The sequence below is a fragment of the Lissotriton helveticus genome, chromosome 3_1 (genome assembly GCF_964261635.1).
Source record: "Lissotriton helveticus chromosome 3_1, aLisHel1.1, whole genome shotgun sequence".
Lineage (NCBI taxonomy): Eukaryota > Metazoa > Chordata > Amphibia > Caudata > Salamandridae > Lissotriton > Lissotriton helveticus.
In genome coordinates, this window is record NC_136061.1 from 854,444,420 (window position 1) to 854,471,195 (window position 26,776).

At 44.5% G+C, this 26,776-nt stretch overlaps 1 protein-coding gene across 1 annotated transcript in view; it reads left to right on the plus strand.

Annotated features, from left to right (window-relative positions):
• The window catches only part of LOC144823037 (angiopoietin-2-like), a 269,613-nt gene that overhangs the window by 112,367 nt on the left and 130,470 nt on the right, over positions 1–26,776 (plus strand). The window contains exons 2-3 of the mRNA XM_078681180.1: positions 19,464–19,619; positions 21,679–21,800. Of these exons, the coding sequence (XP_078537306.1) occupies positions 19,464–19,619; positions 21,679–21,800 (278 nt within the window). The remainder of the gene's footprint in view (positions 1–19,463; positions 19,620–21,678; positions 21,801–26,776) is intronic.

Sequence of the window (26,776 nt, forward strand, 5' to 3'; positions counted from 1 at the left end):
CAGCCAAACACCACTCCACACACACCACCAGCCAAACACCACTCCGTGCACAGACAACCAAGTACCACTCCACGCACACCACCAGCCAAGCGCCACTCCACACACACCGCCAGCCAAGCAGCACTCCGTGCACAGACAGCAAAGTAGCACTCCACGCACACCACCAGCCAAGCGCCACTCCACACACACTGCCAGCCAAGTACCACTCTGTGCACAGACAGCAAAGTAACACTCCATGAACACCACCAGCCAAGCGCCACTCCACACACACCGCCAGCCAAGAAGCACTCCGTGCACAGACAGCATATGACCACTCCACACACACCACCAGCCAAGCGCCACTCCACACACACCGCCAGCCAAGCACCACTCCGTGCATAGATAGCCAAGTACCCCTCCACGCACACCGCCAGCCAAACACCACTCAGCGCACACCGACAGCCAAGTACCACTCCACACACACCGCCAGCCTAGCACCACTCCACGCACACCGCAAGCCAAGCGCCACTCACCGCCAGCCAAGCACCGCTCCACGCACACCATCCAGCCAAGTACCACTCCACACACACCGCCAGCCAAACACCACTCCACACACACCACCAGCCAAACACCACTCCGTGCACAGACAACCAAGTACCACTCCACGCACACCACCAGCCAAGTACCACTCCACACACACCACCAGCCAAGCGCCACTCCACACACACCGCCAACCAAGCACCACTCCATGCATAGATAGCCAAGTACCCCTCCACGCACACCGCCAGCCAAACACCACTCAGCGCCACCGACAGCCAAGTACCAATCCACACACACCGCCAGCCAAACACCACTCCACACACACCACCAGCCAAACACCACTCCGTGCACAGACAACCAAGTACCACTCCACGCACACCATCCAGCCAAGCACCACTCCACACACACCGCCAGCAAAGCAGCACTCTGTGCACAGACAGCTAAGTGTGAGGCCACCTGGAAGCGACCCTTGCCCAAGGGGTCGCTTCCTAAAAGCTAAAAACAAAATCCCTGGTGCTAGTGGGCATTTTCTGTCCCCCCTGGGGGCAAAACGGCAAAAAAAAATGGCCGATTTGCCCCCAGGGGGGACAGAAAAACGTAAACAAAAAACATGTCCGCCATCTTGGCTCCAAAAAACAACCCTGGTGCTAGTGGGGAATTTCTGCCCCTCCTGGGGGCAAAACGGCCGAAAAAACGGGCCGACTTGCCCCCAGGGGGGGCAGAAAATTGAAAATGTTATGGCTGCCCACCTGGAAGCGACCCTTGCCCAAGGGGTCGCTTCCGAAAAGCTAAATAAACAATCCCTGGTGCTAGTGGGGGCATTTCCGCCGCACGATCGCGACGCTGTGCGCGATCGTGAGGCAGAAATGCCCTGCAAAGAGACATCAGGGGAGAGGAAAATCTCTTTCCTCTCCCCTGATGCCTCTTCACTGCCCCCAAACCCCCGCCAGCCACGAGAAACCCACCTTCTTTACAAGCACGCAGGAAGCAAATGGCTTCCCGAGCACTGGGAATCCCTGATGATGTCAGCGCGCGCTGTGCGCGCTGACGTCATCAGGGATTCCCATGGGGGGGGGGGCGGGGGCGGCATCGGAAGCTCTTCCACTGCCGCCCCCAGCAAAACAACGAAGATCGGAGACCCTCGGGGGGAGCGCCAGCGCTTCCGCCGAGGGTGGGGCTGATGACGAGCTGGCCTTGTCATCCGCGCACGACCGGTGCGTGCCATGACGAGCCCAGCTCGTCATTAGCCCCGAAGGGGTTAAAGTATATTTTATGGCGGTACAAGATTGATACATGTTGAAATAACTGTTAAATGTTTATGTAATATAATCATTCAGTGACAGGCAAATTAAGATAGCTGTCTAGACTAAGGATAACAAGCGACACAGAATTTGCGTTAAATAAATCCCTTGTAGGCGCCTTTACCTGCCAATGACTCCTAAAGATCCTTCATTGAAGATCCAGTGAATCATTACGTGGATGCTGCCCTTTGCCAGGCCTAAACCGGCCTCAAACTCTCTTTATGAGCCAGAATTTACACCAACTACACTTTTATCTTTGGGCAAGGATTTCCACTGCCTCTGATCCTTGGTCCCAGACGGCTCAGACTGCGCTGAACTCATGCCTAAAATGGAGTTCCACGCACAAGTCATGTCCAATGTTCCAGTCCTTATGTAGTACAATGACCTTTTTAACCTGCCTTGGCAGCAGCTGCTGCAGTTGTGGCTTGTGACCAGGTTTGCGCCTGTGACTGGAAGGCAGAGGGATCCAGAAGGCTGCTATAATGAGCTTTTGCTTTAATTGTTCCAAGCTTTCTGGACGGGTGCAGGATGACGTGCAGCAGAGAGGTATTATCTAAGGCTTACAAGCACTTGCTTCCCTTCCTGGCCAAAGAAAAGTCTTCCAAATTAGGCTCTGCTTCATCGCCTCCTCCTGCTTCCACACCCTGCGCATGCTCCGCAGAATCTTCAGATGGATCCCAAACAACACCAGAAAGACCGCCACACAAGTCCTGGTCACCAGCCATCTTGACTATGGCAACACTTTCTATGCCTGAATCTCCACCAAGCTCCTCAGAAGGCTTAAGACCATAAACAATACAGCAGCCAGACTCATTTTGGAACGCCCCAAACACACCCACATCACCCCCACCTCTGAAACTTCCACAAGCTCCCCATCCAGAAGAGAGCCCAGTTCAAGATCCTCACGCTTGCCTACAAAGCTCTACACGATCAAGGACCATTCTACATCAACGATTCACTGAACTTCTACCTGCCCACAAGCGCTCCACCACACTTGCCTTCTCAATCACCCCCTGCTTCCGCTGCAGTGGGTGCCGCTCATTCTCCTACATCGCTGCCAGAACCAGGAACAGCCTTCTCCTCCACCTCTGAATAGCACCCTCCCTGTCGGACTTCCGAAGGAGACTCAAGACCTGGCATTTTGACAGAGACATGACACACTCAACACGCAGATACCCCTAGGAGTAACAGCGTTGTGCTCTACAAATGCTGATTGATTGATCGAGGGATTTTTCTTTCTTCAGGAGGGATGCCACTTCTTCACATCAAGGTTGGTCTAGCAACCATTTTAAATGTTATTCATACAAGATGACTGCTTGCTGGTGGATGTCACTCTGCACCTCCCTCCAAGTCTTCACCACATTCCTGGCTGTTCCAGAATCTTGTGCCCTTTAAGTGCGGAGTGGCAAGACTACAAGACTTTGAAAATATGTGGGTTGCTTCAGTGAGTGCACAATGGGCCATTGGGGTAGTATCGAATGCCACAATTTTGAAATTCCCAGCATTCCTGCACCCTTCCACTTTCAAAGCCATCAGGTGGCCACAGGACAACATCCAGAGACTGAAATTTTACCAAAGTTTGCCGGAAGTGGGCACTTTTTCAGAACAAAAACATTAAGTACATTGGAACACCAAGGACCGTGGAGTTGCAAATTAACACCTTGACCGCGGCGCCGTAGCCGCGCCCTGTGCTGGACATTCCAGAACAGGGCGCGGTCGTGACGGAACCGTTCCGTCATCAGCACAGCTCAGCCGTGACTGATGACGGAACGGTTCCGTCATCAGCATCGAAGGGGTTAAAAGAAAGACTGAGGTGACGAGATTCTTGAGGGGGCACCCTACCCAAGAACTGTGAAACTCAGACCCACCCCTTCAAAGATAGTTAAGGGACGTCCAACGTAGGCCTGGGAATGCCGAATCTAAACCACGTTTTCACAACAACCTCTGACAATGTAAACGAGTTCCATGAGAAGTCATTTTATATGTATCTTTCACGGGTATTCTGAGAACATGCCCTGGATCTGGCCCTCTTGGACAGACGTCGGACACCCCTGCTGTGAAGCATAAAATCAATTAAACATTTAGTCAAAGAGTCAATGTGCCCAGGGAACCTCCGCTACCCCTTCTCCTATCCATGGCGACAGATGTGTAATGGCTCATCTGCTGGGAGATGGGAGGAGAATGAAATTAAAACCTTAGCACCAACCCCTCCACCAGCTTACGGTCCTAAACAACCTTGTGGTCATGTTAGCTAAAATAAAGGGGAGGATTTACCAAATCTCCACACAACGCAGCGCAGCCTTGCGAGGCTGCGCTGCGTTGCACGACATGAGGGAGCAGGAGAGCCCCATATTTTTAAAGATACGGCTCTCTCCTCCCTATTCCCTTGCGCCGACACTGATTACAGCTGCTGTGCGCCACGCACCACCTTAGCGCCATAGCGCAAGGGGGTGTGTATGTGAGTCAGAATAGGTTTTGTACAGGAAGGGCACCCTTCCCGAACAAAATACTATGCCTAGACACAACGGAAAGCTTTTCCCACGTTGTGTGCGTGTTGCGCTGTGCAGCATTCATACAAAGTCGGAAAAAGGAAGGAAGAATGAAATCTTTTCTCTTTCCTTGTGCCTAGTTTAAAATGGCGCACTTTTCTTATGCTAAACCCAATCTACTGTATTTAGTAAATTGGGTTTAGGTGAGAAACCTTGGGAGGTTGGATGGGAACACCCATGCACTACCCTTGGTACACCCCCATGGCGCGAAGCAGGCGGGCAACTAGAGCCAAATTTCGAAGGGGGGGGGCCGAAAAAGATTTTTTTTGGGGGGGGGGCTAATTCCTCCAGCCATAACCAGAGTGGCTGTAAGAAGCGGTGAAAACATAACAAAAGCCTCAGTTACATTTAAATGGTCTTTTACAGACCTGTGAAGTACTCGGGTGCGGTTGCAATTAGACGTTGTGAAGCTGTGTCAGCCCGGGCAGACACACAGGGGGGGGGGGTGTTGGGGGCTGAAGCCCGGTGAGCCCAATGGGTGTTGCGCGCCTGGCGCGAAGTAATGCGAAACAGCACTGTGTGCTGCTTCGCATTACTTTTAAGTTATTTCCAGGCTAAATAAATTTAGCGCTGGAAAGTAAATTAGGAAAACAAGATTTTGCGCCGTTTTGCGGCACTTTTGTGACGCAAACAGCATAATCTGAGTAGATCTTCCCTGTAGTGTCCTAAACCCGAGCATCCTACGTTCGTAGTTATGCGTTTTTGACCAGGGCCGAGGCCCCAGAGTGTCAAACCGTGTGCCGTTTTTGCATTTTTTACTTTTTTCTTCAGCTTGCGTTTCGTTTTCGCTCGCAGGGTTAAAGAGTCACTGGCAGTTCAGGGCAGGAGGGAGTCTAGCCGCCCAGGTGGCCCAGCCCAGTGGGCTCCACAGCCTCTCAATGGCGTCCACTGCTCTCTCGCCCGGTGACCTTCAGCCGCGACCTCGCATAGACTCGCGGCATGTTTGCTTTGGCCTGGCGAGCTCCGGAGTCAATAAGGCGGCAGCCATTGGGCACGTTGCACCCGCCCGTGGAGCATCTGTCAGGGGTGCCAACAGCCCTGCTGTGCAGCGCACGTCTGCAGGGCAGGCAGCAGGGAGCGCGGGACACAAAAGAGGGCAAGAACCGTAAATCTGCTTCTATACAGTAATAAATGGACCCCTGGCTGCCACAGACATGAGGTTAGCAGATGATTGCCACTGGGATTACCATATCTTTTCATAACCACGTGCATTCAAGTTATTTTATGCAATTGGAATCGAAGAAAGACCACATGTCCCAGAATGCATCCGTTTATTAACTGGAAAGTTCAATCCAGGCTGCACTGCTCACGGAGGACACATTGGAAGACCCTTCCTGGACAGCGTGGGTGATGAATCCATTGAGGCCTGGCTTAGTTAAGGAGTCCACAGTTCATTCGACCATAAAACCAGGCCTGTTGGAGTGACACTGACACACGGTTTTCCCCAGACACGCATGTAATTGGCTGGTGCTCGGAAATTATGCTTCTGTGTATTATTCCAAGTATTTATTTTTAACTGAGGACTGTCTGTAAAACCTGTCTCTTTATAACCATTTTGTTTAGAATTTTGTTCTGTAAAATAGATCGTTTAGTCCTTTAAAAATCCTTGGATGCCTCAAACCCAGAATGAGGGTGGGAATTGTTTGTGGCTTGGGATGTGGGCTGGCATTGGGACATTTTAAAGAGCAGCTTTTACCTCCCAGCTCACCCAAAGATTTGTGACATGGAGTCATCCGATAATCTTAAACGACACACTGAATTCATTCTATTACAACTAAAATATATTTTACAAAAACATAATTGCTGGTGAAAACCCATCTGAATCTTTGATACAGTATTTTCTCGATAGTTGTATTACCTTGCTACCGTTTGGGTTGTACACATACAATTAAACAAAGGCATTGACCAATAGGTTTGCTTTTTTGAGGCATGCCTAAAACGTTAAAGAAAAGCCTGCAGCAGCAGTGAATAAAACAAAACAAAAACATTGCTTTTTGCAGCAATGGCTCAAGGAAAAGATAGTTTAATCTGATGATTTAGTGTACTTTTGAGATGTAAAATAGTCCTTTGTGCATAGCAATGCAGGGGTTTCCTTCGTAGGAGCTGGGATGATACAATAAGCAGCCAATAGCATGAGGTGAGACTGAGAGAGAAATGGTGCTCTGAGTACAGCCAAAGTCCACTCTGTATATTTCAAAGAACTAATGGTAAAAGGTAAAGCAGCACCTGTACTGCCAAGCCAGACCTTAAAATGGCAGAATTGGTAAAGGTCTGTGAATACTTGTGAAAGAATAACAATAATGCTCCAGGGATGTAAAGGTGCCCAGGGTCTTCCTTAGGTGAGCCACTGTCATCTGGCAGTTTGGTGCAATTAAAGGAACTCAAGACTACAAATCCCAGGATGCATTAGATTGTCCATTGGAAGCTCAAGACTTGATCTATGGATGTCTCAGTGAGCTAGAATGTCAAAGTGACTCTGCTTCCAAATGGTGCTATGAGTGTTCTCCAGTTTGATTGACATAATGATGAGGTTCTGCAGATCCCAGACTTTTAATAATTTCTTCGATGACGTGACAGGATGATGTGCTCACACCACTAAGGCAGCATCAAGGGGCATCAACGCAGGTTGCAAGAGTACAAGATGATGTATAGCGCCATCTATCGGCGTTAACACAACACTTGACAAAAAACAGAGGAATGGCAGAAAAATAACTAAAAGAGGAACATACCAAGCGTGCCCGAGGGGTGAGGCCTAGACCAGGAGTAGCATAAGAGTTCAGTACACATCGAAGGAAAGCGACCTGCAAGCCACACTCTCAGGGTAAGGGACTCTAAGAGTAATGTACAGCTCACGTAGTCTGAGCCTGCTTTAGCGGGTTACAAAGTATGGGAGTAATGTACAGGGTTGCACGGGCTCGGTGTCATGTACAACATCCCATAGTTCAAGTTTAATTTATTAATTATAATTTGACTTGGTAAATTCTACTCCGTCACCTGGTCTGAGATAATGAGTATTTTCCCTTTGTTAAGTTGTAGCAGTTTTGAGCTTCTGAAATATAAGACAGGGTGAGAGCGTTATTGCACCTGGTAATTACCGGGGGTATCCCTGCGCACCAAGGTGTTTGCACAGTGATTGCAGTTTAGCAGGTCACTTATAATCAGGCCCTAACTCCCTCCCGGCCTATGGTCCCGTGGGCTGAGCCTTATCCACGGTTACATGGCGCGGGTGTAATTTACAGAGTCATATAGTGTGGGAGTAGTTTACAGGTTGTCATACACGGTTATAAGGTCTGAGAGTAATCTACAACGTCACATTCTCTAACCCAAATTTACAGGGTCACTTGCTCTGAATATAATCTGAAGTGTCACCTAGTTTGAGACTAAGGGACAGTGTTAACAAAGATGCAACTCAAATCAATGGTCAAATGAGGGAAGTTTAATGTATTGAGTCACGTGGCTTGATAGGGATTTACAGGGTTACATGTTGCGAGAACAATTTAAAAGAGCACCTGGTCTGAGATTAATTTACAGGGTCACGTGACCTGAATGAAATTTACAAGGTGCAATTTACGAAGTCACATAGTCTGAAAGTAATTTACAGGGTGTAATTTACTAGGTCACATGCTCTGATTAATTTACGTCGTTGTATGCTCCTGTCTAATCACGTGCCCCGAGGACAATCACAACTGGCCATGTTAAAGAGTAAATCACAGGGTTCCAAGGACTGAACCTAGATTACTGATCAGTGATCACAAGGCCGAAGGCTCATCCACTGAGTCACAGGCTCTGAGAGTAATTTACAGGTTCATTTGGCCGGAGTACAGTGTACTCTGCGATGCGGTTTACATATGAAATAGTTGCAGTATCTGAGTGCCGTTAATAGAACCTCGTAAACTCTGAATATAACTAAAACACTATAAAAGACGTGTTCCAGCCACACCATCCGTCAGAACGTGATTAGGTTATAATAACAGGCTGTGGGTCTGTCTTGAACTTCCCTGCAGGCTGACCTCCACTCACAAGTCATCATCACAGCCTTCATCCCCTGAAGGCTGCGCCAATATCACCTCATCTGAAGCTCGCGGAATAAATTCATCACTTGGCGCAGACCCCACCGCGCGCCGTCCCTCTCTGGGGGACCCTCGCGTTGTTTTCTGGTGCCTGCGATCAAACTTTAGAACAGCTTCCAAGAGGCATTAATCAAAAGCCTCGTTTGTTCCCAAAAGCAGATTGTTGCAATGTGCGTTGTGCGTTGTACAGCCACGATGCATCCTTAGCATTGATCCATCAAACGGATTCCCCAGCAGAAATCACCCCCAGGGGAAGTCGATTCCTGTTAGTGAGCGGCCATGTGGTACCCGCCGGGGGGCCAAGGTGAAGCCCCCCTAGTGTATTTAGGCGATCATAAGCAAATAGGAAATGCTCAACCTAGATGTGCTGTTTGCAGAGCTGATGACGTGTCCTCTTTCATCCACAAGAAGAGGTTTGGCGATTGGCATGCTGTTTAAATTATTTTGTTCTGCAGTGATAACCCATACTCAGCTAGGGCAAAAATACTTTCTGTGTTTAATCTTCTTTTTGAGTTATATATAACCTTACCAAATATAAAGCAACCATTGAGAAATGCAAGCCTAGGACAATTGCCAAAAATCATTACTGCATACCAAAGTTGATGGGAATATCTTCAAGGCTGTGAAAATTGATTGGCCTGTTAAAATTGTATTTCCCAAAGTCTGTCCAAATATAGAACTAGCAACCGCTCCGAGGCACACCAATTTTCGAGGCAGGAATATTATCACGTATCATGGTGCTTTTTATTGAAATAGTGTTACATTACTGATCATTTTAAAGGAATGACTGGGGAGAGCGAATTTTTACAAATTTACGGTATAGATCGCAGCAAGCACTATTTCATCATGTTTTGAAATACAGGTTTGATCCAGCTCACACTTTTCTGAAGCAAAGCTAAACAAACTTTCAGGCTTGGAGAAAGAGCTACATGCAATTCTGCCTTTGTAAAGTACATCTTTAATGCATTCATATTCGAGTAAATTGAACAGCTTACTTATATTTCTCGTCAATGTAAATATTTCAGAAACTCTATCAATTAAATTGCCGTAAAAATAAGCACAATGGACTTGATTTTATATACATTGTAGTCAATAACTAATAACTTATTCCTTAAAGTCTTTCGATAATTTTCTATTGTCCGTAAGTTCACTTCATATCTTAGGCAATACAATGCAATAAGCATTTCATTTTTCGACTCAGGTGAGATAGAAAAGGGTGAGGGCTTGGAAAAAGTCAAAGAGTGTGAGAGAGAGAAAGAGAGACAGGGAGAGAGTGACAAAGAGAGAGCGAAAGAGAGAGAGAGCATTCCCACTCAAAACCAAAGATGTCAGAGGTATCTTCAAGAGGAACAGATTCTCATGTGGATATCCTGAGAATCTGGCATGGCTCCAGATCTCACATACAAAATATAGACACCGCTTCTCTGAACAGCGTAGGGGAGTGCATCCTCTTGCTTCAGTTGTCCCCCAAAATAAATTTCTAGAAAAAAGTTCATCATTTAATTGTACTTGCCAAAGGCTTTTCTGGTGACACGATTCTGTGGGTGCCGACCATTTCCTTTAGGAGCGAGTTGAGATGGAGTTTCAGAGGCTGATGAAGTAGAAACCGTGGTACATCAACCATGTAAGAGGATCTGTCGAGATTTCACTGCGTGGCAAACTACAACTCTCTCTAGATGCCGGTGTTTGCCGCTTTTTAAAATTCTTTTTTTTTAATGGGGTCAGCTCACCTTCCCTTCCCACCCAACTGACAGACTTTTCTCCACCTACAACCGCAGTGTTTTTTAATTAGATGTTGCAGTGTAGGTGGTGAAACGTCCTTCACCAAGAACAATGCGGCCCAAAGTCCACATACTACTAAAGAAATTCCCTACTATTAATATGTATTAAATAAAAAAAAACAATAGACCAAATACATAAATCATGAAACCTTACTTTTAAGTGCCATCACAAACTTGACATTATCCAATCCATCATTGATGACGTCTTGTTGGACAGCAAAGATGGCATCATCAATTATCTCTTCAGTGACATTCTTAATTATGAGCTAACCTATGACTCGCTAATGACAATACAATTTACATCATTGATGTCATGAATTGATTTTTAAAGATGGTATGAGCATTAACATGAAAACTGCCAAGGTAAGAGACTCAATGGGTGGCTGGAGGAGGGTGGGGGAGTCATTTTGAACAGTGATACTTTTATTGAATTCACAATTTGGTTTGTTGTTGCTCATCTAAGGATACCTCTCTTGCAGGTGAGCTGCCAAAACGTGACTTTCCAATTTTCCTTTAACAGATAATAATTATGTTGCAAAAGGGGGCTTTTTGAGCCGTCCTCTAATGGCAGTCACGCACCACCTAAAAATGTGTTCACCTGACTTTCCTGTTGGACATCCAGAAGCAGAAGTGAAATTTGTTGTCGGTCTGACCTCACACTGGCTTCAAACGGAGGTGCAATATCTTTGGCATGGTTTATCTGGTTCATTCGCGACATGTGTAGGATAAGTCAGTGGGCTACTCCCTTGACTGCAGAAATCTGGTTGTCATCTGCAAGTCACAGATGTGTTCCCACTATGCTCTTTTATCCTACGGCAGTCGACTAAAGGATGTAGGTTCTACTGACATCTGGTACACACAGTGCTGTTAATTGAATAAGATTCCCCTAATCCCAGTCATTGAGTAGCCAGGCTTCTTCAGTGCTAGTTAGGACTCTTTCCATTTTCTATTTTCAGACAAATAGAACAATGGGCACACCTTGGGGTCGATTCCGATTCGGGAAAAAAAACGTCCGTACGATTTGTATCCGGAGCCCTCTCCGTACGAATCGTACCCGTCCGTCCGAGTCGCGAAGTACGATCCGTATTCCGTGAATCCGTCCGAATCGTCGTGATCTGTACGTATTGCAAGGCTGAAAACGTGAACCGTACGACTCGTACACATACCGTACGACTCGTACACTTGCCGTACGACCCGACGAGTACGATCCGGACCGGGGTATGAGGACACGATTCGTACGGTCCATGTCAGGTAAGGGCGAGTCGTACGGAAAAGCACACAAACACATACACACCGTACGGTCTGTACCCCCCATAATCGCAGGGGTATGCACCGTAGCCCTGCGATCATGGGGTGTACGAGCCGTACCCCCATTGTACGATCGGTGTACGAGCCGTACACCCATCGTACAATGGGGGTAAGGCCCGTACACCGATCGTACAATGGGGGTACGGCTCGTACACCGATCGTACAATGGGGGTACGGCTCGTACCCCCATTGTACGATGGGCGTATGGCTCGTACACCGATCGTACATGGGGTACAGGTTGTACACCGATCGTACAATGGGGGTACGGCTCGTACACCGATCGTACAATGGGGGTACGGCTCGTACACCGATTGTACAATGGGGGTGCGGCTCGTACACCCCATGATCGCAGGGGTACGGTGCGTACCCCTGCGATCATGGGGGGTACGCACCGTACCCAGGGGGGGGGCATCCGTACCTGTTTCGGCGCAAACTCTGCTTTTACGGCTGTTTTCAGCTCCCATAGAAAAAGGGTTGTACGGTGCATACCCGACACGTATGGTACTTGCTGGGTCGTAAAAGCCAGCCGCGAACCGTACAGATGTCGCGTACAGCAGGTTCCGAGGGAGAATCGTACGGAGATTAGAGTCGTACGGTGTCTTGTACGACTCGTTTGGAGTACGGCTCCTGGTACGAATCGTACTTTGTCGTACGTACGGGACGTTTACAGGTACGATTCGTACGGGAAAAACGCTCCGTACGACGATTCGGAGCGCTTTTTACCAGATCGAAATCGACCCCCTTGTGCTTCAAAAGGGGCACACTTTGAAAGCTTCAATGGGCCACCAATAGAGAACTTCAACAGGTCACTGTACCAGAGCTCCAACTGGCCAAGAATCCTGACCTGCAGTGAGTCAATATTTTTTGGCTCCAATGGGCCATCTTTCCAGAACTGTAATGGCGTACCCAATCTACAATTACAATAGAGCAACAGTGCATGCCTTTAATGGGGCAACCTTCGAGAGCTCCACTGTGACACCATTTCAAGGTTTCAATGGACCAGTGTTGTAGGAGTTCCATTTTTTAAGAGTCCATCTCTCCAATAGGTCAACAGTCCATAATAAAAAATAGTTTACGTTGCTAAAATGACTTACGTTAAATGGACTCATATTCCACAACTCAGATGGCCCAGTATTCCACAACGATAATGGAAACACTCTATCTTCCTGAGAATAGGAATAAAAAGGGGATTTCTGTTTACAGACGAGATGTTCAGAGGATCAGGGGAAGGATGGTTAAACGACTCGCGTAATGTTACAGTCATCAAAAGACAACACATACAAAATGTATTAAAAAAATGAAGAAATCAATCATGCGATACTTGCCAAATCCAGGGCTCAGTCTTTCTTATGCAAACTTCTTATTAAAAACTTCAAAATAAGATCTACAGTGTTTTGTTTGGCGAAGAGAAATGACAGGTAATCTGTCTTCTCAGTGAAGCCCATCCTGTCTTGCCATTACTTGGCACCTGTACAGGGTGCGCTCAGAAATGCTGAAACCTACCATGTCTTTTTGGCTTATCTGCTCTGCAGACACAGCCAGTGTTTTGAGGTGGGAGTGCAACTGAGACAAAGAGTGATGCTGCCATACAACCAGCACTTAATTTGAGCCAGTTGTTGCCGGTAGGGTCCAGCAGCATTCATTTTTGGGACCGACACTTATTTGTCTGCATCAGACATTTCCCGAGGGGAAGTGAGAGAAAAATAAACAGAGCAGAAACACAGAGGAAGATGGAAAAACCATCATAAAGGGAGAAAGCAGGAACCTCTGAGAGTGAGATAAGTTGGCAGAGCCTGTCTGGTAGTGGATTACAGAAGCATGAGGTGGATTCAAGACTGGGCAGCCTTGGTATTCGGAGCACCAACATTTAATTGCACCAGCCGCAGGCTTCACACAAATTGTGGAAATGTGCTGCGTAAAGAGTGACTACATAGCTTATCATAGAGAACTACACCACTGAGCCAGGATTGCACAGTTGACTACATTGGCAGACTTTCAGTACAGGGCTTTACTGAACAAATGAAGTTGATTTGCTCTGGTTATTGAGGTAAAACAAAGCTCCACTGAAACAAGGACTTAATCAAAAAGGCTCATTACTTCTGTGGGAGCCACCATGCTGGAAAACAGGGGCGTCATGAACCCCTACTTTGGCAGCTTGAGCAGGGGAGGCTGCACTGGGCTGTTCTGGTTAACATATTTAACTTTTTGTTTATAGCACTTTTTTCTTTGATAAGAGCCTGCTGGTCTCCAAACTGAAGCTCATAAATGCCACTGTAAGTGGAGAGTGTGATGTAGCTCTGGGGTGGGGCAAAAACTAGAACAAAAATTGGATGAAAGGAAGCAGGGAATGGAGGGATGAGAGAAAGGTGGATAGACGAATGGATAAATTGAGAGATGGATGGATGTTGAGGCAGATATAGACGGATGATGGGCGGAGAGGATGGATGGAGAGAAAACTGGTTGGATGAGGAGAATGATGATTGGACCAAGAGGATAGATAGATGGATTTAAAGAGAAAACGAAGGTGGATGTTTGCATGGTTGGGTGAAATAATTGATGACAGAGAGAGGAAGGGTAGAAGGATGTATGAATGGGTGGATGAAGAAAGAAAAAAGATAAAGGCGTATGGAGAAAAGGATGGAGGGAAGAAAGAATGAAGAATGAATGACAGTCAGTGGTGAGAAAGAAAGATGAGAGAAGGAAGGAAGAAACGAAGAGAGATTGTTTGCTATTGGCAACAACAAGTCACACCCACTAACTATTTCTCAGTGTGGCATCCTGTAACCTTCCTTGGCTTGCGAGATCTAGCATTGCAGTGTGAGAAATTATGTTTATCACTCTGCATGTGCTTCACCTCCATCTATTTTGTTAACTTCTTTCTTGAGTTTGTTTTCTTCTTCCCTTGGTCTGTCCTCTCTTGTGGTACTGGTGACAGCTGATTTTGAATAGTATTTCTGAACTTTTTCCTATACATCAAACCTTCCCATGTGTCCATGTGCACTGCAAGTACACAATTGAATAGAATATATGGGCCTCTCAAACAATGCCCAACTATGGTTTACAAAACTTATTAAAGACAAAATTGACCCTGCCTCCTCCGTACTTTCTTCCTCCGTTAGCGATTGCCAGTCTGCCACAATCCTTATTCTTCTTTGACTGTATGACTTTTAGGAATATCTTTAGACAGCACTAGCATCTGAATGACCTCATGTCATCAGTTCTAGAAAAACGCACAGTAAGTACAAAGAGCAAGTGAGCTTTGGGTCAACGCCCTGTACACATTGATTTTCATGGTTTACCCTACTTGGATGGGCTGTCCCTCCAGGCTGTGACATTTTGTGGAAGCCTAAATTATCCACTTTGTTGTCTAATTAAGTGTTGGTGATGGGGGCTCAAATTAATTCAGTCTGTGCCCTCCTGTGTGATCCTTGATGTATTTAACGTGTTGACACAACAGCCTTTTTAATTGCTGGTTTGTGACTACTTGTATGTGTTGCCTCCTGTTTGGATAAAATAGCATCTCATAAAGACACACAGCTAATCACTAATTACCCTTGTGCATTCATTGTTTTACTTTACTGTCGTGATAACATGTAGACTTTACAGCTTTTTTAGTTCAATAATACAGCTGTACTCACATGGGCTTTTTTAAAGCTGCAGAAACATTCTGTCCACTATCCAATATTTTGCTGTGTATGCTTTTTAAGGTGAGCACTTATAACATCAATTTAATCGTCTGACTCCTTTTCATTACACCCTCCTTTGCGGATACAGACTAACTCTGCTAATGCAGTCTGTTAAGGAACTTGCCTAGACACAGGTTTCATATTGTTGTAGCCCAAGATGTTGCTGCATCATAATTTATTTTATTTTATATTTATTTTAATTAATGCGATTTTATATAGCGCGAACATTACCCAAAGGTGGCAGAGCGCTGTACATAAGAACCAGCTGCGTTACATAAGGACTTTGGATTTCATGAGTTCCATAAGAGATATAAACAAAAGAAAAAAATTGCAAATGGACAAGTAGGAGAGTCACTCAACGAGGAGATACAAACAGATAAACTCTAAAATCACATAGGAATGGTAGTAAGTACAAAGGTCTACTGCATATACTAGTGGTTAGAGTTATATATACAAGTGGAGTGAAAGGAGGGAAAACATTGCAAATGTACAAGTTGTAAAGTCACTCAAGGAAGAGATACAATCATATAAACTCTAAAATCACATAAGAATGGTAGTAAGTACAAAGGTCTACTACATATACTAGTGGTTAGAGTTATAAATATACTAGCAGAAGATTCCCTTCTCTAGCACGTTTCAAAAAAGAGGCCAAAGCCTTTCTCATGGGTAAATTCCTCATCTAAGGCCTGCCCTCATCCACCACTTTGGGACAGATGAATCTAAGACTATTGCCTCTCACGCAGATCACCATTCTCTCTGCCAAGAATACGTGGGACCTTTGTTTTTACTGACGCTAACGGTGATTTGAACCATTCACCTGTATCCCCCTCTCTTCCTTTGTTCTTATCACCACGCCCCTAGCCATCCTATCTGTTGATTATGTATTTTTCTGCACTTTAAAATGTGTTTTTGTTCACCACTAAAGCGCTCTGATACCCTCACAGGTCAAGTTCGAACTCTATAAAACACCAAAATATAATAAAAAAACTAAAATAATACAAATTGCAAATTCCCTCAGGATTACATTTTAACAGCGATTAGGTTTGGACAAATATAGATTACATATTTACAGAGCAGGAAATTCTTGCCATTGTTCAGCCAGGTTTTCAGGTGGTGTTGCACTCAGGGGTGGTGGTCTTGGGTCTGGAAGGATCCACTGAGTTGTAGATGTCCATAGGGGTAGAAGGCCGGATGGTGTTGAGGGAAGAAGCATACTGGATACAGGTTGTGCTGGGCCAAACCAAGTAGGCAGAGTCCGCAAAGGTGAACAAGGAGGCTGATGATGCTCTCCCACCTTCGATCCCTGCTGTTTGAGATAATAACCATGCCAATTGCTTCTGGGAGGGGGAGGCTTCAAGTGTGCAGATCCAACGCTGGCGTGTAGCCGCCATTTTAAGGCCAGACATTTTCCAGTGAATAATGTAGCAACTTGGCACATGTAGGGGTGCAATGCCCCTCCCCCCAGGGGCAGTGGTCGTCACGGGGCACGGCAGCCTACCTCTTCACAGTGGACAGAGTGCTCCGGTGTTGGGATGCAACTCTGCTCTCTCCCAGAGTCAGCTGCTAAGTCAGACGGGCGCCATTTTAGAACAAGGCATCCCCGAAGGACTAGTGTTACCGCGATTCAGGTTGGGGCCATAGTACGAGAGCCTCTCACCCACTCACCTCAGGTGGGAGGTGGTGGGTCGCTCCTCACTGCTGCGCCTTAGGCCAGCGCGTGCCTGGATCCTTGACTGCATCACCGTCGCGTCAGCGGGAGAAGGGTCAGTCCCCGGTCCGGTCACGCGCATCCCCGCGTGTGTGGAGCCCCAGCAGATCAGGTCCGGTCAACTCAACAAAAGTCACCCAACTATTACCAAATCCTTTCCCTAACAAAAAGTCACACCTGTTGGCTTTGTGAATGTGTGTTAAAAATGTATTGTCTGTGATTAACAGTTGCAGACATTATACTAAGTTAGGCAACACCTGCCATAGGTGGTATTTGCTGCAGCACAAAACCCATACAACACATTTAAAAAATGTAACATGAAATCCAGTACCTTGCAGCATCTGGAGCAGGGGCACAGGGATAGGCTCAGTTTCTTAGGGAAGTAAGGGTTTTGAGGGTTTTGAGGGCTTAGACATGAAGAAAAGCATGGAAACATTTTAGCAAGCGCTGTAGCTTGACTAGGCCCCCGAGGCCTACACTCGATACCACATGCCTGTGAAGCAGTGGGAAGAAGCAATGTGCAGGAGCTGCTCTGCCATGCTCTCTTTGAGTTTACCTCATACAATCATCTCATTTGTTTGAACTCTGCACCTATCTCCACCTTGGTTGTCATCTCATTGATTTCAATGATCCCATCTAAGGGTTAAGGTCAGCTTTAGGATTAGTGTCAGCAGAATCATAAGGGTAATGCTTAGAGTGAAGGCAAAGGCAAGAGTACGGGTTAGCGTTAGAGCTGGAGTTAGGGTTATGGTTAGGATTGGGTTAAGGATTAGGATATGAGTTAAGATCTGGGCCACGGTACGGGCTAGTGTATGAGCAAAGGTATGAGTAAGTTCATTATTCTCAAAATTATAAAGTCCTTGAGAAGGTTCTACAGTCCTGTAGACTTGTGAAATCATCTGGTAAGGAAGAAAAAAGCGTTGCTAAAATGAGGTTGTCATTACAGAAGCTAGTTGGTAAGGGTGAGCATGGAATTTTAATAAATGGAAAAACAATTGTTTGTCAGAATATTAACTACAGGAATATTGTGCTACAAGAATATTGCAGCAAAAATAATGTCTACCAGAATATCATGGAGGTAAGCACACAGTGATGACTATAGATTTGCTGTTCTTAACTCTACTTCTACATACCTTGAAGTTATATATTCTCACACTACATATGGGTGGAGTAACTTTTCATTTGCAGGTGGTGATCTTCGCTAACGGGTCGAAGATCTTCCTCTGCTAAAGTGTATGGAAAAGTAAAACAAATTTATAAGATTAAAGAAAAAATGTGTACAAATATTTTTTGTTAAACATTCATTTAAATTAATTATATATTTGTTTTAAATGTAGAACAATATAACATTTGCTACAGCACTATTAACACAATTTAGAAATAAATAATTAATTCATTTAAATATATTAAAAAAAATACAAATTATTTTGTAAAAGATATATTAAAATAACCGACCTAACCTAAAATGCTTATATTTATTTAATATGCATTAAAAATGTTAGAAGTGCAGTTTGTGCATAGGAACGGGCTTTTGCGAAGGGAGTAAATGTCCCTACCTAAACCTCTCCCTGGCCCTCCCTTAACACCTTCTTGCCCCTACCTAAACCCCTTCCATATGTAGTAAGTATTCCCTTTTTTCCAGTCTCTCTTTCCTCTTCCTCACACATTTTCTACTAAAACATCTGCATATGTTTTCAGAGATCTCCACAGTTGGACAGAGATTTTCACACTTAAAAGATATGATAAGCGGAGGTGTAGACCTATGCACGTAGGTTAGTTAACAGCGTTTTGTAGTACGTGGGTAGTACTATTGTAGTACAATAGCAGTACTACAACATGCAGTTTGTGAATAGGTCCTATATTGTGTGTGTGAATCTAATATCTCAGGGCTCCCATTCATATTTACCTGTTTGCATCCAAGAAGTAATTGTTTGCCAGGTAGTAAAAGTCGTGCAATGAAATAGGTTTGGGCACGGGATTTGGACCTGGGATGTCATTTCTGATTTTAAAGGCCGTCAGATCAGGTGTTATTCCTTGCTTAAACCCACAAGGTTGAGGCTGGGTCAAGTTAGGTATCTTTGCAAAGACAAATGTTCTACAAACTTTTTGAAATAAACTTTACAGATTTCTACTCGAATAGCACTGCTGCAAAACAAAATTGGGGCAATTTTGCTCCTGAGAAATTTATAGAATTTCAAATTGTGCAAAATTTGCTAACTTCTTGAGCCTAATACAATTTCAGAGAGGCCTACTCAAAAGCCAGTCATCCTGTAGGAGAGCAGAATCAAGGGGTAATGCTCCATTCAGTCACACATTGGAAATGGATTCACTCCTCTAGAAAGCATTGCTCTTCTCAGATTGCATCAAGCATCTGACTGGAATGGTTATGTAAACCTCACAGAAATATTTACAAATTGTGTAAGTTGCAAAATAGCCACACCTGTCTCTGTAGCAATTGTACATAATTGCTTGAGAAACTAATATATAACATTTTGATATTTACGTTATGTTCCATCTTTGATGTTTCCCCTTTCTTTTTAGCTGGAAAACTATATCCAGGACAGCGTGAAGACTGAGATAGCGGAAATCCAGTTCACAACTGTGCAGAACCAGACAGCAGCCATGTTGGAAATCGGCAGTAACCTTTTGAGCCAAACAGCAGAGCAGACGCGCAAGCTCACGGATGTGGAGACCCAGGTGAGCCATCATGCCTACCTTACTATTCTTGCAACTGTTTCAGCCCCACCAAGTATTCACTCACCTAATTCTACCGGTCACTACTGCAGCCAGTCTTATAACTGTAATTATCCACTACATGTCACTATAAAAGACATCGTATGCTGGCTGATATTCAATGGGATCCGCGTATCATTGCGCGTATCTTCTGGAACACCCATCCATCTTTCCCTTGAACCATTAAAGCCTGCCTCTACTGCCATTGGCTTTGTGTCACCTTTTTATTTAGTGACTGTGCTGGATATGATAATTGGCCTTTTGCAAGTGAATCCGGATGGGACACATGTTTTTATACACTAAGCTATACAATATGTATCCAGCAGAATAAAATCAAGAATTTAAGACAATAGGTCTCGCCTAGTGACCTATTGGCTTTGCCAATGCTTTTTCCTTATGCTGAATAGAATTAGCACCAAAAAAACATGACATATGCACGCTCATGCTAGATGACATATGATTGTGCATGCAAGATATTATTTGCTTGCAAATGCAAGATGACTTATGCACACACATGCGCCACCGTACACAGATGTCCCTAACAAATGATGCGAGCGCATTGTTTACTTATCTATCCAAGATGGCGGATGCCCTTTGGATTGGTAAATAAAAAAAATGAAATTTTTCAAGTGTAAAAGTGCTTTTTCTACTGCAGAGGAGCCCAGCAGCAAATGCCAGCTCACGGGCCCTCCAAAAAATAAAGTTTAATATAAAAAATGTTACAGACCGCATGAAGCTTGAAGAGCAGCTGGGGGAAGAAGATGGAGGGACGCAATGATTTTTAAGGGTAAGGAAGCAACAGAAGTGCTTGAGACTTAGCAGAAGACAGCCCCAAAGAAATAATAAAGTTAGGGGTCGGTGGGGTAAGCAATGGACGAGCTTGGGCAGAGGGATGAGGGAGTAACATTGAGTGGATGGCGGTGACGGTATTTGGGGGGGAGCAAGTAGTAAACACGAGAGAGAGCTAGAAAACACATGTACTCTCACGGAATGATAAAACAAAAAGAAAAAAATAGGTCCGTAAATGTGAGCAGTGGAAGAATACAATTCAGCTAATCAAAAGGATGGTGAGGAGGCTATGCTCCAGGGGAGGGACGAACACAGTAAGAGGAAGGTAAGGAATAGATCAAGAAGTAGGCAAATGGGAGTGACAATAAACCTTTAAGCCCATTCTGAGTTTTTGATATGGTTCAAATGAGGCTTTCTCCTACAGACAGCTCGTAGGTGTCTGGGAGGTAAGATCTAAAAACAAAGGAAATTCTTCTAGTTAAAAGTGGACCAAGAAAAACCTCAAAACACACAAGGTACCAGTAACCAACTTCATGATACAGTTAAAATCGATCACAGTTGTTTGGAAATCGTCAAGAAACATGTGAGATGCCCAATGGATCAAGGAGGAACCATTTGCGACTGGTCAGCTGCAGTTCTTACTAGTGTGCTCTTGGCAGGGAAAGAATTGTATATTGAGGTGGGAATGGCAAAAAGTATGCTCAAGAACTTATAAAGGTTCTGGAACATTTGTCTCTGGCATATAGGAGAGGGACAAGAGAACAGATTTCTTATGTCTATATAAATCCATGTATCTTACAGGTGTCAATGTAAACCTCCTTCATCTCAAGGTTAACTAGCTAGAATCTGTTAGAGAAGCGGATGGCATTTTGTCTGAAAATAGGATAAAGTGAAAGATACTGATGTCAAATTTGGTTTTCCTACTCAGTAGCATATAACGTGTATCCATTCTATAGTTCACCTATACTGATGGGTTTGGCCTTGAAGTCACGCAAGCGTTTGCAAGAACACCCAGTTGATCCGCCCAATCTATGTTTTTGTTGTTTTAGGCATCTGTACCAGTCACACAGTCATTGCCAATCCCATATTCGTCGCCCTAGCAGTATTTCATCCAAATTGCATTACAAATCCAGGCATTGTCACAAACCTTATAAGGTAGATTCAGCTTTTTCTAGGTTCTGGGAGAACGTGACATAGGTCTGTATTGATATGGCTCACCTCCTTCTTTCTCCAGGTGTTGAACCAGACCTCTAGACTGGAGATTCAGCTTCTGGAAAACTCCCTTTCTACCAACAAGCTGGAGAAACAGCTCCTGATGCAGACGCAAGAGATCAGCAAACTGCAGGACAAGAACAGGTACAAATGGGGGTGTCTTGTGGTTCTTCTTGTGCCCTCGGGACCGCCACCTCCCTGGGACTATTGTAATATAAATCGGGGGCTTCTTGAACCCCCCCCCATGCCCTGGGGACCACCACCCTCCCAGGGCTGTTTAGTTTGTAAGGGGGCGTCACAGACCCCCGGTCCCTGGGGACCACCAACTCCTCGGGGCCAAATTGTATTTTTTCAAATGGGAACGGAGCTTCGCAGCCACACCTTTCAGCCATTCTTTCCCTGGGACTGCCACCTCCTTGTAGCTGGTCAGGCCCTACTACAACAAAGGAGGGGGGCCACCATCCTGGAGCCATAGATGGCCCTGAGCACCGCCCAGGGCCGGCTCCTGCTAAGTCCCGGGGTGCCCACCATTGGGGCATCGCTGTTTGCTGTGGCTTGGCAGGAGCTTTACCACTCCCGCCAAGTCACAGCAAACTCCCCGCTTCCAGCAAGCAAGCGCTGACAAAATGCTCTGCTTGCTGGAAACAGAGCATTCGTCTGTTTCTTTGCCAGCTGTCAAGCTAGCAGGGAAACAGACAAATTGTTTTCAGACACAGGGAGCTGCATGTTTAGCTGCTACCTATGTCTGAAAGCAATGCCGGCTCCCGCAGGAGGCAGGGAGCCGACAGGGACCGCGGGGTCTTCAGGCTCCACCCTTGGTCCCAATACAGACTGGGTGCCCACAAGGCCACTGGAAACATTTTCTCTGCGTCCTTTATGCAGGTATAATGTAGGAGATGCACTATACATATGGCAAATGGGGTAGCACTTACTAATTAACCAGTAGAAAGTACTTCAGTTGGGTCATTGGAGACATTTCTTCAGCGCCCTTTACGCAGCTTTAGTGTTGGAGATGCAATATACATTTACCCAACGGGGTAAAACTTACTAATGAGCCAGTGGAAAGTACTCCACTTGGGTAGCGGTGTTGCACAAAATGGTGGCCTCTTCTAGGATAAATTTGCAGGGTAAGATTCATTCTGGCACAATGCTCATTTCACAGAAATGAAACCTCGACAAATTATAGTTAGGAAATACATTTTTAAAAAACATAGAAATTCAATGCCAAAATTAAAGGGTACAGAGACATTATAGTAAGGAAATAGAATTTAAAAAACCTTAAAAATTCACAGAAAAACCCCCAAAGATTACAGGGCCATTATAGTTAGGCTGACATCTCACTCATACATAACCAGAGAAATTACCTGACCTAACTATAACTTATGCCCCCACAATGCGCTGCTTATGAACTCACATATTACATCACTCATTAGATGATCAGTGACATCACTGATGACACCACTGATGACATCTCATGTGACATCACTGGTGACATCATCATCCATGGAGCCACTGACAAACCCACTTGCACCCCATACAGTATCTCATACACCCCCTTTTTAGACAATCACTGACATACCCATTCACAGGCCCATACGAACACTCACACATCTACTCACTAATCCATGGAGTCACTCAGACATCAACACATCCTTACAGCCACTAACTCAACCACTAACTCACATATACAAGCACTCATGCACCTACTCACACTGACCAATATGCCCATTCACATAACCAGTAATACAGACATACTCTTACATATCCACTCATACACATATAGAGTTTCTCACACAGTAAATCAGGCACACATACAGCTACTCACACACCTACCCAGTCACCCATACAATCATTCAGATAGCCACTCACTCATCCATACAGTTACTCACATACCCACTCACTTACTCATACAAATACTAACACATGTACTCACTCACCTATAGAGTCACTGAGACAAACACATACTTTCCCATAAACCTCTCACAGTCACTTACTCACCCATACAGCATTCACACACCGTTCGCTCACCCATACAGGCACTCACACACCCATTCACTTACCCATACACCCATTTACCCACCACTCATGCACCTATCCAGCCACACATGTACCCTGTCACTCACCCATACAGACAATTATGTACCTCACCAGTCACCCATTCCACTACTCATGCAGCCTCTTGCCAGTAACACGACTTTGATTGGCCCTGGATGAAGGACGGGCTGGCCAGATAAATGGCTTTAAAGACTGCCGTGATTAAGCGTGATCAAGGCGAAAGCTGAACCGCGTTGTGTGTGCAGCCATTAAATATATTTTCTGCATCTTACTGGGTGTCAGAGTTTTCTACCATGACAACAATGGATTTGTGCTACACACACATATATATATATATATATATATATATAGATATATATAGATATATATATATATATATATATATATATATATATATATCTATATATATCTATATATATCTATATATATATATATATGTGTGTGTGTATTTAATATATATATATATATAGAGAGAGAGAGACTTTGACATATATAGAGAGAGACATTGATATAAATATTTATGTGTAAAAAAACATACATATATATATATATAAATATATATATGTATATATATATATATATATATATATATATATATATATATATATATATTTTTTTTTCCAACAACGTCTTTGTCCCAGAGAAAAAAACGGATGAGCCGCAACTCCAGCCACCTGTTCTTTTTAGACAGCAATTTTATTTTCATTCACAGCACAGAGGTAAACCAACGCGTTTCGGTAGAACAGTCTACCTTGCTCACGGTTAATTACTGCTGTGGCTACACACCGTTTAAAAACACCCTAACCCCCAAGAAGCTGGTGCTCTCCACACTTCCTGTTTGTCCCCATGCTGGGAATTCTGGACTCTGTAGTTTTGCCTGCATTACCCATATTAAACAATTGCATCATGATTGCTTATTGGTATGTCTAGAGTCCCGTTATGTATCACGCTATTACGCCGCGCGCTCATTACAATCACAACATAATCCCACCCTCCAGTGGGCTTAATTTACCAGTTTCAACGCTGCGCAGATCGTAATTATGGGGTATTCGTTTTCATACCCCGATACTACTCTAGGATGGTTAATGTTTGTACATTTGTTGTATCAATTTCGCAGCGCATTTTATTGCTCAGAGTTAATAATGCCCTCCAGTCGGCTTTATCTGTGGGAGAGAAGGGGGTCAGATAAGGGTGTGGGGGGGGATGGTTGGATTAGTGAAGTCAAGAATTAGTTCTATTCACAGATGAATGTACAGTTCCTCTGACTGATTCAAGCCGAAAGGTATCATGGTTCGAAAATTCTGGATATGCCGTGACTCTTTTTGTCGCAAAAGTTTTTCCCGGTGGCAACCCCGGTCGGAAAGGGACATTGTTTCTATTCCCCAAAACTTCAAGAGTTTCCAGTTTCCATCGTGATGGCTCTCCATATGTCTGGCTACCGCGTTGTTTCTGTCTTTATTAACTGTAGCGCAGACGTGTTGCAGGATTCGTATTTTCAATTCACATATGGTGCTCCCTATGTATTTTAACTTGCATGGGCACTTTATCATGTAAATTGTGTACTGATTTTTACATGTAATTAGTTCTCTTATTTTCCAGATTTTCTTGTTTGCCATTGTTAGTTCTTTTGTAGGTTTAGCGATCTCACACACCTTACAGTTATAGCATTTTACAAATCCCTTAGTTTTTAGCCAGTTATTTTTAGACTTCTTGCTTTGAAAATGACTGTGGACCAGCTGATCTTTTAAATTTCTGGCTCTTCTGTAAGTTCCCATTCTTTTTCCCACAGTGGGATCTAGTTGTAAGATCTTCCAATTTTTCTTTAAAATCTGCGATAATCTTTTAGATTTTTGGCTGTAGTCCAAAATTAGTCTTATTGGTTCTTCTTCTGGTTTGTTTCCTTCATCCTTTGGTTTGAGGCAATCCAATCTTTGTTTTTCATTTGCTCTTTCCCAACATTTATTGATTGTATTTTTGCCATATTTTCTGTTTTGAAACCGTTTGATGGTTCCCGCACTATGTTTTTTCCACTCTTCCTCTTCACTACAAATCCGTCTCAGGCGGAGGAATTCCCCGTAGGGGATACTGGAGATCAATGAAGGTTGATGGAAGCTTGTTGCTTCCAGTGTTGCATTGGTTGCTGTGGCTTTCCGGTGTAAGGTTGTTTCCATCCGGTTGTCTTTCACGTACACCTCCGTGTCTAGAAATACCACCTTGTTTTTGCTTAGTTCATAGGTAAATTTAAGACATGGGGTGATTGTATTTAGGATGTCAAAGTATTGTTGGAACTCTGCTTCACTTCCCCTCCAAATGATGAATAGGTCATCAATAAACCTTTTCCAGGTCACTATATGTTGGGTGAAGTGTCTGTTTTGGCTGTTCCATGCCACCTCCTCCTCCCACCAGCCCATTGTTATGCACGCATAACTTGGGCTGAAGGAAAAGCCCATTGCGGCTCCATTTCGCTGACGATATAGTTGGTCTCCAAATAGGAAGAGGATGTTTGTCAGACATAGGGAAATCATATCCATTATCATGTCGTTGTGTTCTTTGTAATGGATATTGCGTTCTCGTAGGTAATGTTGGCATGCTTTCAAACCTAAATCATTATCGATGTTGGTATAAAGGGCGATAACGTCCATTGTTATCATCAAGTAATTGTTTTGCCTAGTCAAATTTTGGATAGTACATAAAAAGTCAGTCGTATCTTTGATGTACGATTTCAATTTTTGAACATGAGGACTTAGGAAATAATTGATAAAGTTTGCCATTGGTTCCAATACTGAACCCTTCGCCGACACTATCGGCCTCCCCGGTGTTTTTTTAGGATCCTTATGTATCTTTGGTAAAAAATACATTGTTGCCGTTCGAGGGAAATCCACCACCAAATATTTCTTTTCTTCCGAATCTATTAGTTTCCTAGTCTCCCAAATGTCAAGTTTCTGATCAAATTCTCTTTTGATCTTCTCCAAAGGGTCTATCTGCAGTTGTTCATAAATAAGGGGGTTAGTTAGTTGATTCAGTGCTTCTGTGATATATGCGTTCCTGTCCCATAATACCACATT